The 20,202-nt window shown below is 43.1% G+C and overlaps 3 protein-coding genes and 1 non-coding gene across 4 annotated transcripts; 1 reads left to right on the top strand and 3 right to left on the bottom strand.

Moving 5' to 3' along the window:
* Nucleotides 1-4,014: 4,014 nt before the first annotated feature.
* Trnas-cga (transfer RNA serine (anticodon CGA)) lies at nt 4,015-4,096 on the bottom strand. The gene has a single exon. It is a non-coding gene; the product is annotated as a tRNA-Ser (tRNA).
* Nucleotides 4,097-4,968: 872 nt separating this feature from the next.
* Nucleotides 4,969-20,077, bottom strand: LOC131263488 (uncharacterized). Its single transcript, XM_058265692.1, has 3 exons — nt 19,932-20,077; nt 12,062-12,670; nt 4,969-8,762 (listed from the first exon to the last, which is right to left on the bottom strand). Exons 2-3 carry the CDS (start codon nt 12,202-12,204, stop codon nt 5,351-5,353), a joined length of 3,555 nt encoding a protein of 1,184 aa, XP_058121675.1. The 5' UTR covers nt 12,205-12,670; nt 19,932-20,077; the 3' UTR covers nt 4,969-5,350.
* Nucleotides 14,455-14,853, bottom strand: LOC131265220 (DNA-directed RNA polymerase III subunit RPC9). Its single transcript, XM_058267482.1, has one exon. It carries the CDS (start codon nt 14,851-14,853, stop codon nt 14,455-14,457), a length of 399 nt encoding a protein of 132 aa, XP_058123465.1.
* LOC131265221 (uncharacterized) lies at nt 14,937-16,447 on the top strand. The gene is made up of 2 exons (XM_058267483.1): nt 14,937-14,978; nt 15,047-16,447. Exons 1-2 carry the CDS (start codon nt 14,937-14,939, stop codon nt 16,445-16,447), a joined length of 1,443 nt encoding a protein of 480 aa, XP_058123466.1.
* Nucleotides 20,078-20,202: the final 125 nt, after the last annotated feature.

The following is a 20,202-nucleotide window of genomic DNA, read 5'->3' on the forward strand; positions in this document are numbered from 1 at the left end:
TAACCCACCGCATTTTGGGAATCAATATCACTTCCTCTGATCGTAAAAGTGCTTCATTTGATCAAATGGTAGAATTTTTTTTAAATAAATAAAAACGAAGAGTATGACCAATTTGCTGCTCCAAAAATACCTATAAATTGTTTCCAAGAAGTGATAATTTTCCTACAGCGATAAGAAAAACTTCCCGAAGTTCGCTGACCAGTGTACGACAAATGTTTCCACGTTTAAACGCAGAGAGTATATTCTCTCGAGACTTACTGCGACTTAACTGGAGTTAAAGACAAGAATTTCCATTTATCTTTTCCACCATACCAAAATTCCTACAATTATTCTTTCTTTTCGTGTTGCTTGGAAGCGTTTATTCGTCCACAGCTTTATCGGATAGAAAAGTTGGCCGGGTATCATTACATTCCTGTCATTTCGCAAAACTCAAGTAAACGCTACGCTGTCTATGGCTAAAATTTCAACACGCGAAAATGCAATGCTAAAGAAAAATAGTGAAAAAGCAAAATGGCAACCGAGGACTACGGTGGAAAGGATGGATTCATGGTGGTCGTTGGAACCGACAAACACTACGGTGCATAATTTAGCTTCACCTAGAAATTATGGTTGGCCCAGCATTGTTTACCCAAGCGTAGCGGACAATGTTAACACACCGACATAATCGCCATCGAAGAACCATAATGGTTGCGGATTGGAATAGCGGGTGAAGGAACGGTACAGCGTAAAATGAAATGAAATATTGTGCTAAGTGTGGTTGAAATAATTGACCGTTAGATCCGTTATGCTAGGATCGGTATTACGGAAGCCGTAGTTGAATGAATTGAATTTTATTTAAAGAGCATTATTTGTTTTCAGATACTTCCAATTTTTTTTTCCTATTTTCTACAATTGATTTCATACAGATTAGCACTGATATTCTTTTAAATACAACCAGCATTAGTAAAATGACGTAACTTAAAATCCAAGCTAAATTATTTATAGAACTATTTATTTATTTATTTATGAACCAACTTACACCAAAAATGTACTTCATCGATTGTACAAATTAATGGTTTCCAAAATCAAATAGGACGTTCAATTTTCGTACTTGGCGAAGGACAATTATGGCTTCTGTTTGATAATGTGAATTTAAATGCTAAAATTCTAAAATAAATGAAACAATCTATTGAATTTCTGAAATGCGCAATTTAACAACTAATCCCAATGCTGAAACTATATCAACATGTTTTTTCCTTCATTATCATCCCCATTTCGAACGTAGGAAACCGATACACTGCGATACTAACATCAAAGCCCATGCGAGCGTGGACGATAATTGCCCAGCGAAACCCAAACGAACCGGACCACAAAACCGGCTGCTTATCTATTCGCTAAACACACCAATTAATTAGATGTGCAATTGATGCGGCCATATTACTATCATTAGCGGGTGACCTGAAGTCGACAGATGCGTTTAACTGGATGCAGATGAAGATAGTGTAGGGTATCTGCATTGCAAAATACAGGACAGGGTATTTATGTACGTACAGCAAATATGTTGGTGTTTAGTGCAGGTGAGGTTTCGGGAAATGTAAAACCTAACGAAATATGAAACAACCTTTTATCAACGACTCAAATAATTTCAATAGATGGTTGACTGTTTTGTATGAACCGATTTATTCAAAACACTTTTGTGACGAAAATGGGTTGGTGATTATAAAAAAAAAAGAATATAACCCTACTATTCAGCATAATAAAAACCAGTGATGGAGGTTCTCATAAAAAAATACGGACAAAACGGTTTTCCACCCTTTGCTTAAGGGATCATTCACATAAAGTGTTATTTTCCGTTTCGTTACACTAAGAAAACTTCGTTTCAAATCGTTGAGTATCGATAGATACACAGAAACACAGACTCCCTCAGTATCTTCCAAGTAAACCAAACTTAAATCTGCGGTAGATCGATAAAGGAGAAACGTTCGTACAGTCATTAAGCTCATCCGGTTCCTAACTCACTTGGACGACTGATAAGAAACTGAAATGGAAAAGAAAGAGCGGATTTGAGGGTGAACGAAATAAGGAAAACCTATTCAGAGATCATCCCGCGGAAAAGGAAACGAAATAAACCTCCACGATAAACGATCCCCAAAATGGTAAAACGCAACCGGAAATTAAAACAATAAACATTTCAATGGCGCCAAGTAAAGTTCGAGTTTCCCCTTCCAACAACTTATCAACAGCAGACACAGTTTTTACTATTTGATGGGCTATAGCTTGCGTCAGAAGTAAAAAAATCCGTTAAAAGCCATTATGGTTTAACATCGTCCACACTGATCGGGTAAATCTGGTAGATTTATAATCCCAATGCTTGGTCCTGTAATGAAACATGTGTGTGTTTTTATTTCCTCCAACGCCTTCGAAAAACAAGCACCGTTTAAAGCTGTAAAGGATGTTATAATCATGCAGTTAATAAATATTACACTGCACATAGGAGGGTTTGGGAAATGTGGATTTTCTTCTCATATGTAGCAGAGACGCCGGATAGAAAACAGTACCTTCATCGTGAGACAACACTGCACGATGAATGGCATGTACAAATTGGCTGCATTTGCTGTAAAACGTACACCAGAAGTGGAAATATTTTATCATGTCATGGATCCGTGAACTCCGTTGTCTTTGAACCGACAACTTTTCCTCTATTTTGCGTCCTTTCCATAACTTTGTACAGGTAGAATAAAGTAACATCCGCCAGAAATAGAACACCGATTTTCCTCCAGCGAAACGGTGGAAAATCCTCCCTGGTATGTGAAAGGAAATCCACCGTGCGGGAAAATGGTAAGGAGACATATTTGAGATCACCGTATGCACCGAGGTGAAGCAAATTTAATTTATTCGGGCGCATTGTTGGGGGTTTCCTTCAACCGTATACGCGTACAATCATATCATTATGTGCTCTAGTTCCTCAGCATACAGATCATATTTTATGCGTGGCATGCTGATATTTGAATAAAACCATTTTTAATAACATTAATTAATTGTATTGTATTTTACTATATTTTTATATTTTGCTGCTGTTGAATATTATGTTTCATAAGATATTAAGTTTTGCTGCCAAGCGCGAAGTTGCCCACCTGAGGCAGGAAAAAGTCACCCAAACCATGGTCCGACCATTAAATGGGCAGCAAATACAGAAGCAAACACATAAAACACCTCCCATTGGCTGCCTCGCAAATATTGATTTTATGGAAATAAATTCTCCAAATGCAATGGGTGAGCAGCTGAATGAAATTAATTACTTTTCAATCCCTCCCAAACCAAGCGTGCACAAATAGCCAAACAAACGGAACGCGTTCCACTGCTGTGACTATTTGCTTGCAAAATTTATGACCACCAAAAAGAGCAACATATCGAGGACCAGCCATGAAATGGACCGGCATCCGGTGCATTGGTTCAAGCCGAACGCAAATCGGAAGGATTTATGGCTTGATAAGTGCCAAGAAGGTGTGCAAAAACAAGGCCGCATCATCAGAAATGAAGATGCGTGTAAATACACCAACATAAAATACACAAAGGGATGGAAGAGATGGAGAAAAAAAGGAGATTGCACGCACCAATGATTTTAACACCGTCGGCTTATCCGTCCACGGTGTTGAGGGAATTTATGAGCGAGAAAGTGCCCCAAAAATGAATGGAAAATCCTGGAGCTCGCGTGCGCCATAGAAATGCACAATCCACACACCAACTCGAATGCGCTGGAAATTATTGTTTTATTATTTCTTTTTTTTTTAAACATTCTCCCAGATCAGAGGTCAACGAACTGAAGCATATTATACTGTATCATTCATTGACTTTATACCAACAATTTGGTATGTTTTGTAACACATGGCATGGGAATAGGATGTTTATTCACGATGGTCTTTTTATAAAAGAAACTATTTTATTCTTTTGCGATATTCTCTCAAAAACACCCCCAAAAGTTAAAAACCATAACCATTTAACTGAGTTTCAACTAATTCACTGTGATAAAAAATGCGCAGCCGGTAGGATTCGAACCTACGCTCCCAGAGGGAATCTGATTTCGAGTCAGACGCCTTAACCACTCGGCCACGACTGCTCTATACACCTTGGGTGTCTAAACACCAATTAATAGAGAGAAACATGATGACATGACATGACAAAAACGTACATGAAAATCTATAAATACATTTGTTGCGGTCAAAATATAAGTTAAAGAAAATCGAAGTAGAGTATTTCTCAGTTTTTTGGTTTTTCTTTTTTATCAAAATCTTGAAAATACAATTATTTGCTTTATAGATTTACAGCTGAATTTATTATTTGCAATCCAATTTCCAACCCACGAGGCCCTTGAGAACGAAGCTCATTAACATGGTATGATAATTATGAACAACATAATATTATGATGAATGTATCAATAAACAAGTTCATTTGCTCCGGGCAATTTTTATGGAAAAGAGTTTGAATTGCACGAAGTACCCTGCCAATCCGAAACGACCCTTGCCACACTATGCATTGCGGATACGTAGATTACTTGTAATTAATATTGATACCACCATTGACAATGACATCATATTACATTATAAAATTAATCATCGTTTCCTCCACTCAGAATGCACACAAATTTGCAAATACAAACATACAGACTATTTGCTGCATGCAAACAGCAATATTAACCAGAAGCACTTTAATCAAATGTGTTCTATCCATGAATTTACAATGAGCTCATAAAATGAACCATGACGCCATTGGCATTAATCAAGTCAATGTGGAGAAAGAAACCGTCAACGTCCAACGATGGGTTTAATTAGATTTACTGATTTAATATTTATATGTCATTACCGGTGCATTTGAACCCCCATTTTAACATGAAAGCTCAAATTACAACTTTGGACAATGAGAATAAACGATGCAACAAATTATAAATATTCAATGAAATAATTCCTGAAACACTAACGGTTCATATTTTCTTAATATAGTTTTATTACAATATATGGTACTATTTACAAATACAATTCAGTATCAAGTTGATAATAAAGTACAGAAACACTTCAGTACACAGTAAACCAAATAAGCAAAAATAATAAGAGGTAAATTTAAAGTTAATTACACTATAACATGTTGTCACTAATCTGTACAGTAAGATGCTCCTTATGCTGATGCTACCAATTACTTCAAGTACGAGCTTCTTGCTCCAACTGGTGATGAACTTCCAATCCGTTATTTCATACCGATTTAATCCGTGTCAATTCGCATTCTACTTATTATGTAAAACTGTTGTGGGGATGTGAAACGTCTGTTCAACCTGTGACTCCTTTGGAGTCTATTTCCCACGCCCCTCCAATACCCACATTCAATCGTCATTGATCAACCGAATGCGCACATTTCGGCCAAACAGCTTCCTGTTCTGATACTCGTTCAGTGCTTTTTCCGCGTCGATGTGGTTTGCGAACCGTACCATCGCCTCCCCGGTGGCCTGTCCGTTGTCCAGAAACCGTCTGCGAATGTTCTCCAACGGGAGGTCAAACTCGCGGAAAAAGTTTTGCACGTCCTCCTCCGTCGTCTTGTACGCCAAGTTCAAAAGGCCCACCGTCGAGGTGCGGTACGGTCCACAGCCCACCCCCTGACTGTCTTCCGGATTCTCCCGCACCCCCGTGGAGATGGCATCGAAGTGCTTCATCATATCCGCGACCTGGCCACGATCGAGGTGGCTAGCGAACACCTTCCGGCGGCCAAGATTCTGCGACGATTTGGACTCGGCGTGGGCTGCCTCGCTCGGTGAGTTGAACTCCACCAAACACTCGCCCGTCCGCTTGCCACGCTCGTTGTGTACCAACAGTACGTTTTTCGCCTGGAAGCCATCCTGGGCGAAGAACTGAAACACGTCCTCCTCGAACACCTGGAAGTCGACGTTGCGCAGCAGCAGACAGGTGGTTCGCTGGAACATGTCACCATTGTCGACCGAGTTGCCACTGCTGAACCGCCCACCACCACCACCACGACCGCCAGATGAACCCTGTTGCATGCGACGATTGCGCATGTTGTTGTTATTTTCTCCGTTTCCATTGCCATAATCACCTGTTTGTGAGCTTTCACGATCATCGCCACTGTTCATTCGCATGTTACGATCAACCCACGACGAGTTCGTGTCCGAGCCAGCGCCCGCATCAGAATCCGTCTGGCGTTGTGGTGCATTATCGAGTGCCTTAATAGCAACGCGTGGATTTCCCTCCTCCTCGTCCCAGTTCTTTTCCGTATCCCAACGCTTCTTCCGTGCACCGCCGCCTGTTCTTCGATTACCATTACCAGCACCATTACCACCCTCTTCATCACGGCGCTCGTTACTGCCCATAGACCGCTCGCTACCGGCTTCACCGTTGTTGCCGCTGGTATCGCCGTTGCTTTGATTATCATTCTCCCGATCCATCCCACCGTCGGCCGTCGACTCACCGGCTCCGGAGGGTTGCTCGTCCGAACTGTTCATCCGCCCATCCTCCGGATCCTTCGGCGCGTCAGCCGCGTTCGGTGACGCAACGCCCGGATTTTCATACTCATTCTTTGCCACCACGTAATCCAGCTCGGGACACATTCGTACCGAAACCTTCTTGTTGCCGATGTAGTGCCGGTGCACCTGTAACCACGCCTCCTTCGCGTCCTCCTGCCGATGAAACCGAACGTACCCATCCAGCTGCTTCGGGATCAGATGATTCTTCACGATCAGCACCTCGACGACGGTAAAGTCGGAGAACATCTTCATAATGTCCTGCTCCGTGGAGAACGTTGGCAGGTTCCACACCTTCAGCGTGCTAGTCGGTTGATATTCGACCGCTTTTTGCTGTTTTCTACCACTCTGATCGTTCGTGTCGTTCGAGCTGTCTTTACCATGAGCATTCCATGATGATCCGGTTCCCGACGCACCCCAGGGCTGCGTATTCTGTTGCTGTTGCTGCTGCTGTTGCATGTGATTTTGCTGCTGCTGCGGTGGCTGATAATCCTTAACATCCATGCCGGGACGATACGAATCGATGGCCTGCTCAAACTCCTGATCGGTGATGGATTCGATCCGGAGGCGCATAAGACGTAGCATTGAACCATCGCGCGACATGGCCCTACGCTTTCCATCCTTGTGTAGGAACTGCACATACGCCACCCCGGTCCGGCGTCCATTTTGATCGTTTATCATCTTAATGCCCTGGTTGGAGATGACCTGCGACTTGAAGAAGCGACGAATTTCTCCGTATCCCGTGAGTGAATCCAGATTGGACACCTTGACGGAGTAATCATTTGTTATGCCACCGTTGTTGAAGTTGATCGAGTAAACACTTTCCGGCAGGGGAGAAGTATTGCGGAATGGACCACCGCCATCAGCACCGCTAGACAACGCTCCATTGGAAGTCGGGAGGGGGGATATTTTACCGCTACGAGACGGTAAGAAGTGCATACCACCAGATTGGGCGCTTCCCTGCGTATGCAGTCCAAAGATCGGTTCCACGTGTCGAGTCATCCCACCGGCGTCCATCGGTTTAGAGTTCCCCGGGAAACCCTTATCCATCCCGTTCCACTGCTGGGTCTGTTGCGATCCATTGTAGCCCGCCGTTCTGCCGCTGAAATTAGAAGCCCAAGGACGGTTTTGCCCCTGTCGGATGTCACGATCGTACGGATTGCCCGATGGTTCCATGCTTCTATCGCGGCTGTTCTGATGGTTTCGTGGCGATCGCGATCGGCTACGCTGCCGTGTGCGTCCAAAACGATCGCGACTCGAGCTGCGACTACGACTGTTGCGATAGCGACGACTGTAGTCCCGGCTGGAATCGCGCGACCACGATCGGCTGCCACGATCGCGCGAGGAAGATCTACTTCGACCGTTCCGTTTGTAGCTTCTTCCACGCGACGAAGAGCGGCTGCGGCGATCCCGCTTCAGATCGCGATCACGTGACGACGAACGACTCCGGCCACTGCGCTTATATCCACCACGCTCTCTCGAAGTAGAACGACTGCGGCGTTCCTTCTTCAGAAACTTCCAGGAGTTCTCACTGTTGGCGTCCTTCTGCTGGCCGTTCAGGTTCACCGGCGTTACACTGTTCGCTAGAAAGCTGGTATCGATGCCCCCGTTCAGTGATGTACTTGGTGCTTTAGTCTGCAGCTGCCCATTTAAAGCCGAAAGCCATCCAGAGAGATTGTTCACGCTCAAAGAAGGGCTCGTGTCAACCGGATTTCCTACGGACAAGCCCGGAATCTCGTTGTAGGACGATCCCTGGGACAACATGGACCCGTAAGCAGACGATTGTGTAGCCATCGAACCACCGGAAGGCACACTGGTGGCAGAAGCAGGAGTAGGAAGTGAACTACCACCCAACGGATTTCTTACTGCATTGGCCAGAAACCCGGACAGGCTGATCACCGGCGGTTGAGGTTTTTGCTGCACGGCCGGGTTGTTTAACGCCGGTGGCGGATTGTTGAACCGTGGCAACGAAGCGGCGACCGAGGCAATCGCACCAAGTGCGCCAACGGCCTGAGGGATGATCGATGGTTGTATTTTTGTCTCCGGAAGGGCAACTTTTTGGAGGCCCGACATCACACCGGTGGCACTGGCCGCTACCACCGTCGGGACGACTCGACTCATTTGCATGTAGCTGAGGGCTGCCTTGCGCGCCTGATCGATCACCTTTTGCATTTCGGCGCGAGAGGAAAGCAGTAGCATTATCGGTTCGCCATTTATCCGGCCTCCATTGAGGGCCATCGCCTGGCGGGCATCTTCGTCGGTGCTATACGGGAGTCAAGGATAGAATGAAAACCAATCATAAATAAAATCATAAAAATGCGCTCCGCATTCTTTCGGACCAAACAAACGCTCCCAACGCTTCGCAACTGTCCGGTTGATTCACGGTTTTAAGACATAGTTCGGCATTTATAATTTTGTAAAACGAATTTGAAGACCTCAACGAGTTAAGAATTTTGGAAGGGTGGAATTTTACCGTTTTTTCTTGAATACTTACCAACACGAACACCAAAGAATGTCTGTAACGTGTTAAGTATTCGATATCCAATAACACTTTTTTGTGAGCAAGTGAATAATAACATGCTAGTAATAATATTATAGGATACAATTCTCAATTTTTATACAACATCTTATTTTAAGGAATATAAAAAATATGTATCTTACAACAATAGTTTGCAAATCTTGACGGCCAAGTTTTCTTTAAAAAATGATTTATTTTCAAAGTCTTTAATGTTATAAAACCTTGCTCTTTTAATCATATTCCTCGAAAAGGGGGTTTTATGACTTTCAGTACTTATTTAAAACATACAGAAACGATCTTTTAAGACCATATGGACCATACTCAATGTCATAGTCAAATAAATTGACCGAACGGACTGTATTGATGATTAAAGAAATGAAAATTAAAGCAATTTATAAATAGATTAAGACAATGAGTGTACAAGATACTCAGTGAATAGACTCAGGGTGTTAATCAAAATTATAAAGTTTAAACATGTTAACGACAGATTGAAACATGACAACTGGATCTAATAATACTCTTACATTTGCAAGTCTATTAAGTGTACATGATCTTTCAGCTATCGATCAACCAGGAAAATTCAATCTTGTTTTAACCTATAGGATTCACATCAATTTATTTGACTATAGGTCATTTATTACTAATAGTTGGAAGGCTTAAATTTTAATTAACAAAAATATGTTATTAAAATTTTTACAATATCGAGAACAAAAAAGTGTTTCCGATTTTTCCTAAAACATATGCTGTTTCCAATCAGCCGAAGCAATTTCACACCACAGCTGTCTCGCGCAATATATAGCTATTGTTTTATTCTACATTATAAGTGAGCTTTCCATATGTTTATTTGATCTACAATAGTACAAATGTAATAAAAGAAACCGCCTTAACATGATATGCTGTAAAGAAAAAACAACATGGACCCAAAATTTGTATTTTTACCCGTGAAGCTTTAACAAGATCCTGTTATACGTTGTTAGATCAGTTTATTACAACTAACAATAAAGCAATGTGTCCAAAGGTAGGAAACAAACTTTGTTAAAATTCGAATAAAGATGTTTTAAAATTTTTAAGTAATTTCCTGGAAACGATGCAACATCACACCATTCAGCATATGGGCAATTCAGATAAAAGAAAATATCTCTTCGGAACCAATAGTAAGTTCCTAAAAATATATATTTTCCAATGACATGTGAAGCCACCCCTTGGACTCCCACACACATCAACCATTAGGTTCATCGGTCAATTATGACCGCATCCGATAGGTATCTGTTTCGCTTTTCCCCTTGGCTATTATCACCCATTCATGTTGAGCTGCCGCTTAATAGTAACCAATTAGACCACTCCCTGAGCCAAAGGTATTTCTGTTTGTGGTCATCATAAGGCGAAAAAAACCTCCTAAAGTGATTCATGGCATGTCACACCACCGGTTCGCGCTGGCGAAACGGTGAGAGGAAATAGTGCTTTACTTATATGATCATAACGAGCGCGCTCGCACCGATGGCTCGAGAAGGAACTATCCAGTTCGGCGGCGGCGGTGGCAAGTCGAAACGAGTCTTCGAGATCTTCACATCGTACAGAGGATCCAGTTTCTGAATGTTTTTTTTTTCCTATTCCATTACCTTCCACATTTTCCTTGCAGCGCGCATTGGCGCAAACAGGCACCGAGCGGACAGATGCAGCATACCCAAAACGAGCGGAATCGAACGAACTTGATCGTGAAAGAAAGTGAAACATCATCGTACTCACCCGCGACCATTGCACCAGTCGCACGCTCCTGCATTCGGTGGTTGGGGAGACAGAAACAAACAAGAAAAGCTGAATCACGGGAGACCTCCACAACCGTTTCCAACGCGTGCGTCCCGTGGCACGTTACCCCGCGGTTGCAAAGAATCCGTTCCTCATTCGTGGACTAGAAGTCGGACTGCTGGCCACCACGTGCAAAGAGTGTGCCCGCGACACGCGACATAACGGCTTTACTCTATCGGCGTAATCTCCATCGGCATGACACAAACAGCGATTACATCTTGCTATATTAGTTTATCTTGCAACTGTTACTTCCGACAGCCTGGTGCGCGGTTCCGCCACCGAGTTTTTCTCCACATGTTTCCCTTTTTTCTTTTGCATACGTTTTCCCCCATTTTCGCTACCCCAGTGACATAACACACGGGTTCGATCACGGGTTCGACCTCACAACTAGTTCCAGCTCTCGGTGCTCCGTGTCGGTGGCGGCGGGATGTTTACGAGTTTTGCATTTAGTGCTCGCTCATCGTTTGGTTAAGAAAAATATCATCCGCGAGGCGAAATGTGCGCATAAAATCCTCCGATGATTCGTTAAGTCATGCGATGAAGATTAACCGTGTTATCCTTGCCATCGTCCTCCACCCACGGAAGTATGGGGGAACGAACTGAACACGCCAACGCCAACGTGCAAAACATGCAAGCATGTTTTGGGACTGCGGCTGAAATACGCATGATTTCGCAAATGCCGAAGATCCCGGCGATAGGGATGAGGGGGTTGTAAGCCGTGGTAAGCTATGCCGGTATGATAGGAAACCATCGCAAGACGATTACACAACGAGTAATGGACCCAAACGCCAGATACCAAAGCTGGTTGTATAACAAACACACGCGACTTCAAACAGTCCGGAAGATGCCCGCGTGATCCCTGGGGAGTGAAAGCTTATCAACCGAGATAGAAAATGGATAACATTATAAGTTGATCCTATGGCTCGGCTCTCCTATCTACCACCTGTGCTGGAGGCCGTCTGGTAATCTATAATGGGAAATTCTTTTTGTCAACTTGTGATAACAAAACAAATCGTTTCACTTCCATATTACCAAACTGTACGATCATGTGTAATCAACGATCAAACTTTTGTTTCTTCTTTGAACTATGCCAACGATCAACAGCTACAGTTTGCTACTAGCGATGGGAGATCTTTTCTTTGGTCATCAGTGATTAAGTCGTACCTCGACGCCCAAACGGGGCCCCGCGCACTAAGCTAACAATCGGAAACGGGAAAGAAAATGGAATCAATACAAACCTGAACGCAATGAAGGCATCGCCTAGTTCACCGCCGACGATATGGACGCCACCATCGGGAATCGACAGCCCTCTGAAAAAGCTGCGCACATCGGACGCATTGGCCGTCAAGGGCAGCTTCTGCAGGCGAATTATCACGCTCATGCTCGCGCCGTCCAGTTTGGGTCCCTTCGGTCGGAAAGATATGTTTCCCCGGGCTCTAGGGAAACCACAGAGCCACCAGTAGTAGTAACGTCGAACACGAGCACAGCAGAAGATAAAGGAGCGTTGGCACCACCGACCACCGCCAAGCCAAACACGGCTTTTGTCGATTCGATTTCTTTCTTTCTAATTCAACATACTCCTTCGAATTACGAGTGAATGCGATCGGCGATCGACGTCGTGTTAGATCCGTAGAATAGTCAGTTGACAATTTTTTTACTGATGATGATCTACAAACGGAACACAATCGTTTCGATCACACGTGCTTCTCCCGTCCAACGTTGTTGTGGCTCGTCGTGCCTTTGTCCCTTTCCGCCACGACGTGTGTAGTATGAAGCAAAGCAACGGCACACAACTTCCAGAAAGGTGCTTCTACCTGTCCTCTTGCTGATAAATCGCCTGAGTAGTCCTAAAACGGAAGAAAATAAATAATCGAAATAAAACATAAGAAATGCAACACGTGCTTCCGGGGCCAAAGCTACCCCCCGAGAGGAAATTACATAAACAATGGATGAACAATATTTTTCCTTGCGTTACAATAAAATTTACAATTTAAATCCCTGCAAATCAAACATTGTATTCAGCACACATTCGATTGCTGTACGTTAGTGCGTGCGTTTCAATACCTATGCTCCTCCATCTTGTACGCTCATTAACGAGCAGTCTGCAGGCAACGGGTTCGCCTGGTTGGGAAGCATAACCCCCGGCAGGAACCTGTTTTCGACTCATGAGCCAAGCTCATTGGCAACCAAGCCAATGTACGCTCCGAGCTGATAGAAACGGGAGCCGGGAGGGTTTGCTGCAAAGTTTATCTTATCACTAAAACACCGTAAAAAGGCGCGGTACAAATGAAACAAATTTCTTTCTCATTCCACGTACGACTAAACAGCTTACAGATCCAAAATTTGCCCTGCAATAAGCAATTTCTTTCGCACTACTGAGACATTTTTTCATTGTTGAATGCCTTATTGACATGAAAAATTGTACCAACAACAGAAACTCCACTGATTGTGCAAATGTAAGCAAGAAATGTATAGGCTTTTACAATTTCTTTCGAAAAGGACACATATAAGCAATCACTTTTCTTAAATGGAAAATGTTGCTTATGTTGCTTTAAATGAAAAACAGAATTGGAATGTAAAGTAACCTACGTTGGCATAGTTACATGGTAACAGCTCATAGAGTTCTTTTCGAACATTAAAGAATTCTTTCTTACAAATGCTCAATCAAACACGCCTACATTTTTAAAGGAAAATGCAAGAAATTGCCTCAACTGTAACATTGTGTACAAGATCGAAGCCGACCTTCCTACGCTTCTTTTCAGCGAACCCTCACCTGGCTACTTGTCGCACAACGGTGACGAGATACTTGGCCTCTACCTAAGTAGAGAAAATTGCAACGGAACCCGTACTCGCAGCATCGGGGACCGCCAAGTCTTCTGTCGATCATGAAGCTTTAGGGTGGTGATGGTGGAATGAGCTTAGGAAGTGCGTCTATAATCCACAGGTTGTTTTTCGTACGGACAATCCGAGCAAAAGCATCCGAGTTTATGGAAATGGCAGAAGGAGAAAGAAAGAAACAGGAGTTTCCTTTCCCCCGCCGTCATTTTCACTCGATGCCGACGAGAAAGGAAAAGCTTTTCTTGAAAACTATAAATCGGTTGGTGGCAACGGAAAATCTCGCAGTATCAGCCAGAGTCTTATCCTCGATCGATACCTGGAGTCTCCGTTCAAACGTGCCTGGTGTGTGCCCGTTTTCCAGAAGACAACGTCCTCTTTCTTGTTTGTTGTTTGAAAGTGAAAATGATACCGTGGAAAGTGAGTTTTGTCTCGTTTTTGTGTTAAGTCATAAGCCGCACGATCGGCACACGATCCGCAAATAATTATTCCATAAAAGTGATATTACATTGAGTAGAAATTCAGCAGCAGCTAGAAGGGATGTGGTTTAGAGAAGAAAACTCGTGTTATTTGATAGACAATTGATAAAAACAAACTCTATCGAAAAAGTCCACGCCAGAAAGCCTGCAAAGTTTTTCAGTGTCCTTCTCAATTGATCCCGTTTAAAATGCAGCTTTAAAATACACCAGAACAGTACCAGTTTTGATGTAGTAAATCATCAATCGTAATATATTTACAATAGAGGCAGTCTTTGATTCTCGCGAATTTCTATAGCCACCCTCTCTCCTCCCTCGTATTAACTGTCTACGGTCGCCTCTTCCGCGGTGGTCGTCGCGTCCGTTGTTCGTAGTTTGGCCGCTAGCTCAAGAATCTTGGCCACCTGCTCCTCCGTCAGCCGCTCGTCCGAGTCCTCGATCATGAGCTGGATGTGCAGCGGGGACAGCGGTGGATCGTTTACCATCATTAGACACTCGTTCTTCGTCAGATTGAACTCCTTCATCGCCTGCAAGAACTGTACGATTCCGGCCGCCGACTGCTCTTTGCACGGTGTGTCCTCCAGATATTGGACCGTTTCGTACGTGATAGTTGCTAGATTGCGCAGGCCAAACTTTTTTTTGTTGTTCTTCATGTTCTTCAGCGCCGTCATTACCTCGAAGTTGGTGAGAATGGCCGCATTTGGATTAACAATCTCCATCGGTTCACGGGTGTCTTAAATAGCGTCTGTTTTGCGGAAGAGTGAAGGATGTGGAGATGATGACATACGAGTATTCAGAAAGGATGTGGAATCGGAAGAAACTTTCTAGTTGTATTGAGCAATTGGCTAGGATCGATTTTTGGTTAGACAACCCGTGTATCATTAATTGTTTTTAAATTGCCTACAATTTCAGAACACAGCGTTAATCCTTGCGGCCACACTGTTCCTGCATGTGCATCCCAAAAGTGCTCTAGAAATCGAACATCCGCATAGCTTTTCCGTGTTCAAACGTGGCGTGATGTTGGGTGATGTGTCGTACAGCTACTCATCGACGGATATGGGTTCGCCGGAAAGCGGTCGCTACAAAACGGTGACGGTGATTAAAAACATTGCCGTCCCGAAACCGACCAGTACGATGTTCAGCGATCGATCCGAGCATTTTTACGATACGATCGAAAAAAGCTCCACCGCAGGCCACGGACATAAGAAACGCACCCATGTGGAATACTGGCCACCGAAAGAGGACAACCAAGTTAGCCACCACCAGCATACGAGCAGCCTGCAGAAACCAGAGCTGGAGCGGCATAAGACCAGCAGTAATACACACCCTCCATCGCATAATGGAAGCAAATATCGGGGTCGGCCGCAGACCACGCCATCCCACAAACCGCCAGCAATTAAAGAGCATGTGCAGGAGGAGCCCAAGCACCCGGTCGAACTGCTCGAGCTGGCAAAATCGGCAGTTGAAACGCTCAACCAAAAGGCAAAGATCGGTGGTACGAACACAGGTCCTGTGACCTTCCCAGCCGACGCCACAAAGATGAAGAAAAAGATTAACGGAATCGTCAGTGTTGCCAAAGAGTACACCAGCATCCTGACAACGGACCCGAAGGATCGACAGCCCATCGCAAGCAAACTGAGAACGAAGGTAGACCTACCGACCAAGGCACCGACGATGCAACCGACCTCCACTTCCAGCGAGGAGATCCCGCTGAAAGAGCTCGAGCAGTCCGAGTACGTATTCAACCACCGAACGGGAGCGTTCGAGTTCAAAAAAGCGTCCAAAGCACCGAAGGCTGTCCAAGAGTATCTCCGTGCCGGTCCCTATGGTGGATACAAGATACAACCAACGTCTTCGAAAGAGGAAACCGATGAGCCATCGATGGGCCAGGATGATACCAACACGTACAGCAGCCCCGCGGAGCTACTGTTCGCCGAGCTTCGGAACGCCGTAGCCACGCGAAATGTAACGATGATCAAATCGCTCGCTAGTCAGCTGGAAGAAACGTTCGACGTGGGGAAGATGGATTTTGAGTCGCTGAAAATGGAAGACATGGACCGACGACCGACGGCGGAACCGACGATGATGGTGATGATGATGGAGACAACAACCGGTCGACCACCGTTCGATTTCGGGTACGGATCGGAGACGACGACCATGGACTATCAGGAGGCTGCTACGGAAGCTGCCGTCGCCAGCACGACCATAAGGGCAACTACAACTATACCGACCACGACGAAAAAACCCCTTCGATACATTGCACCTAAACTACGCGGATTCAAACGATTCTCTTCCAAGCGACAGAGCAACTAAATGTTAGATGGCGGCGTGACGGTGTTCCACAAAAATACGAAACATATTTTTGGGATTTTATTTATTAGTTTTCTGGTACGCGCTTAGCTCGAGGGGGCGTTACGTTATCATAGATTAGACTCAATAATCTCATGTCAAATCAACTGGAAATGTTTAAAATATCTCACGAAGCGAATTACGATTTTCCCATAATCAATCATTTAATCGGACTCCGAGCCATCGTTCAATTACTAAATGGCATTAGTGGCATTGTATGTAGAATCAATTATTATATAAAGTCAAAACGTATATTTTACCAGAATGGTGTAAAACTAGCAGTTAAGGCAAAACTTCTTCCACAACATGATCACGTTTCGGATAATGCTGTAGGTTATGTTTCAATAAAGTGAATAAACAACGGTTCTCTGCGATTATATGCTGCGTCAATGCTACAATATTCACGTTTACCATAGATGACATGGGAATTTGGGGACATTGGGAGTGAAGTTTTTACAGTTCAATACTAAACGTAGGAATATTTCGCTGTTTACATTTTGAGACGAGACGAGTTCTCAATTCTTCACAATCATCCTTACCTTGAGAACGTTCTAACAATATCCCTTCCATTCAGTTATTATTTGAAATAAACGTGTGATATGTAGTTTTTAACAGCATCGTGGAGATATCTTTTTAAACACAACGATAATATTACGCTTACTTCAGAAACAACAAATTAAACCATTGATATTTATAGTGCAAAAATGCCAAATATTTCACTTGCGCTGGGCGGAGCCTATTATTTAATCGTGTTTAACTCACTATTAATAATATATTATGGCTATTTTATTTTTGTTTATTGATTGTAATTCGAAAATTTGATTGTAATGTAAAAGTAAGTGAGGGTTTTTTCGCCACATTAGTATTACGCATCCTCACAAAATGCTCTATAGGAGTTAATGTATTGATCGCAAAACAAAAAACAGGAGCTTGAGAAGGTAGGAACTGAAAAATCGTCATTTTCCAAAATCGCTTATCGTTTTCACCGCTATGTTGTTAAAATATGTGTTTGCCTCTTTCATACCACTGCTGGTCATTTTTTCTTCTTGGTGTAACGACCTTGTTGGTCATGCCTGCCCGTAAAGGGTTTACGAAACTTTTTACCCTATGTGTACGTGGGTAGTCAGTCCTCTCGTACAGCGGAGGGGTCTGGTCTCGGTTGGGATTCGAACCCACGCCCGTCGAGGTGATGAGCCCCGGCGCTCATGGGTCGATTTTCTAACCGGCGCTACCCTCGGCTGGTCACTGTGTATCCTATTTTTTTTAAATTGGCACAACATTTGGGACTAAGCCTTTCTCCGAAGAGAGTTACTGTGACCGAAAGACGGTATATTCTAAATCGGTGGTCCACCGCTCATAATTACCGGGGGGGGATGCCAGACTCAAGATTCGATCATGCCACACCTATGACGTGATGTTCCCTCGCGTTACCGCTGCGCCATGGACAAAAACGGTCTTGAAATTCGCTAATTAGTTTAGATTTTTTGGAGAATGAAAAATGTCGTTATATAGCAGCAGCAACTTACTTACTAACACGATCGAGTACTGGCCATAGACAATCAAACATTTCAAACAATCGAAAATGCATCTTTATATCAATAGCCAAAACAATTTCATCGTGAACTGATAACATAAAAATATCAAAATATCAAACGGTACCAAATGTCTATACTGTACTTATTCTCAGCTACTATCACTTGTAAACAATGTGTCACAAAACAATCTTTTTTGCAGTGTTTTTTTGTTTTTTGTTATTGTTGTGATATTTGATTACTTATTTGTTTATGACCAAAACTATTCACTGGCAAAAATACCCACACTTACTCCAGCATGTTACATCCACATTGTTAATGATAGTTTGTTGAATTGAATGTACCCATTTTTTGGAATAATAGTAAGATTTTTTTACATTGTAACATGCTCTTTTTTTAGGAAACTCTTGATAAATAAGAAAAGGTATAAACAAACAGATCGTTCAAGATCTTAAGACTAGAAATCTTTTTAAGTTGACTACTTGGTGGACTACATTTAATACGTTGAGCGCTACGTCAGTCCCGTGGGACCGACAGCGTTCTTTCCCGTATGCCGACGTCGGTTCGCTCGGATCGACAGAGCCGGTTAGGTAGGGCTGTTTTGCCTTGTTCTGTATCGTCGAGAAATGATTGAACGTGAAAGCACTGCTCGCTTGCCGTCGATGGTTTGCTACGAATCGCCGGCAGAGGGGAAAGCAGTGCAATCTACGCAGCGCTACGCTTAACGTGTTAACGCGGAATAAGTTAGAACGCATATTTGTAAAATCATACTATTATATTCATAATAAAAATAATGCTCATCAAAACCGCACTGTACGTGTTCATCATCTCTAGTAAAATAAGATTCTAAAAACTAAACGAAACTTATGAAATGTTGTAATTTGTTTGATACCACACCCAAGAGTAGCGATGTGAAAAAAAAAAATAAAGAAAGACTCACAGTCCAGAAAAATCCAAGGGAAACTTTAGACCAGGGATGTCAAACATGCGGCCCGCGGGCCACATGCGGCCCGCAAGAACATTGGGTGCGGCCCGCGACCCCTTTGAAACAATACATCGAAAGTTTGGATCCTTGAGTATTGACTTTCCTTTCAATAGCAAAATATTTAATGTAAATTGCGTTACGAACTGCGAATTGCAAGAGAACTGAACGAATGTCAATTTAAACAACAATAACAATAACAATAACAATATATTTCAATAAACTTGATTTGAATTCGTTAAAATTTGGAAAACGATTGAGCGACAAACTCTCTCTTTTACTCAAAATTTGTAATTTTTTTTTAAGAAGTAATATAATATGAAAAAATGTGAAAAAGTAAAACATGATTAACTGTTAAGATAAAACTACACTGATAAGAACATATTTTGATCAATCCAATCAATTATATGGTTTGGCCCGCGAACCTATTTTGGAAGGAAATGCGGCCCGCGAACCTATTTTGGGAGGAAATGCGGCCCGCGAGGTAAAACGAGTTTGACATCACTGCTTTAGACGAACGCAGAACGGAACAATTTTTTTCTGATCAAAGGACTAACATAATAATAATACTGTTGATCTGAGGTTTTAATTTCTATGGTGCTCTGCAAAATCCTCCAGGCAACGAAATAATCCTCCGATTGATGCTCCTACTTCCTTGCCGCAAACACTGTACTTCCGACGAAGTGTCCACCAAAGCTACGCATCCACACAGATGCGCTATGCTTGAGGATGAGCTAACTTAAAATTTTATTTATATTCTACACATTTTGATAATACGACTCACACTGGGAATCTGCGAATGCATCGTCGTGAAACAATGCATTCATCACCATTCCGCCATCATGCCCAATTTTCACACGTTTGATCACAATGCATGAGGAAGATGATTACGCGAGCAGCAGGAATATTACGCTCTAGGCCTTGTTGAACTTACCTAAACACTACTAAAACAGTTTAACCACGCACTACTATTGAATATGCTGTCTTTTCAACAATCTTTTTCAATAACGCACAGTAGAAAACGGAGTTTTCTTGCTTTTCGTTAACGCAGCGCAAAAGCAAACGGAGCAAACTTTTCTGACTTTAGATACGAATAGCATTTCCGCTATGTTGGTAGCACTGCATCGTTTTTAGGAATGCCGTTACCTACGTTATGACAGTATCGCTGCGTTGTGACGCGTTACACGTTATGACACTATGGTAGT

This window comes from Anopheles coustani, chromosome 2 (assembly GCF_943734705.1).
Source record: "Anopheles coustani chromosome 2, idAnoCousDA_361_x.2, whole genome shotgun sequence".
Lineage (NCBI taxonomy): Eukaryota > Metazoa > Arthropoda > Insecta > Diptera > Culicidae > Anopheles > Anopheles coustani.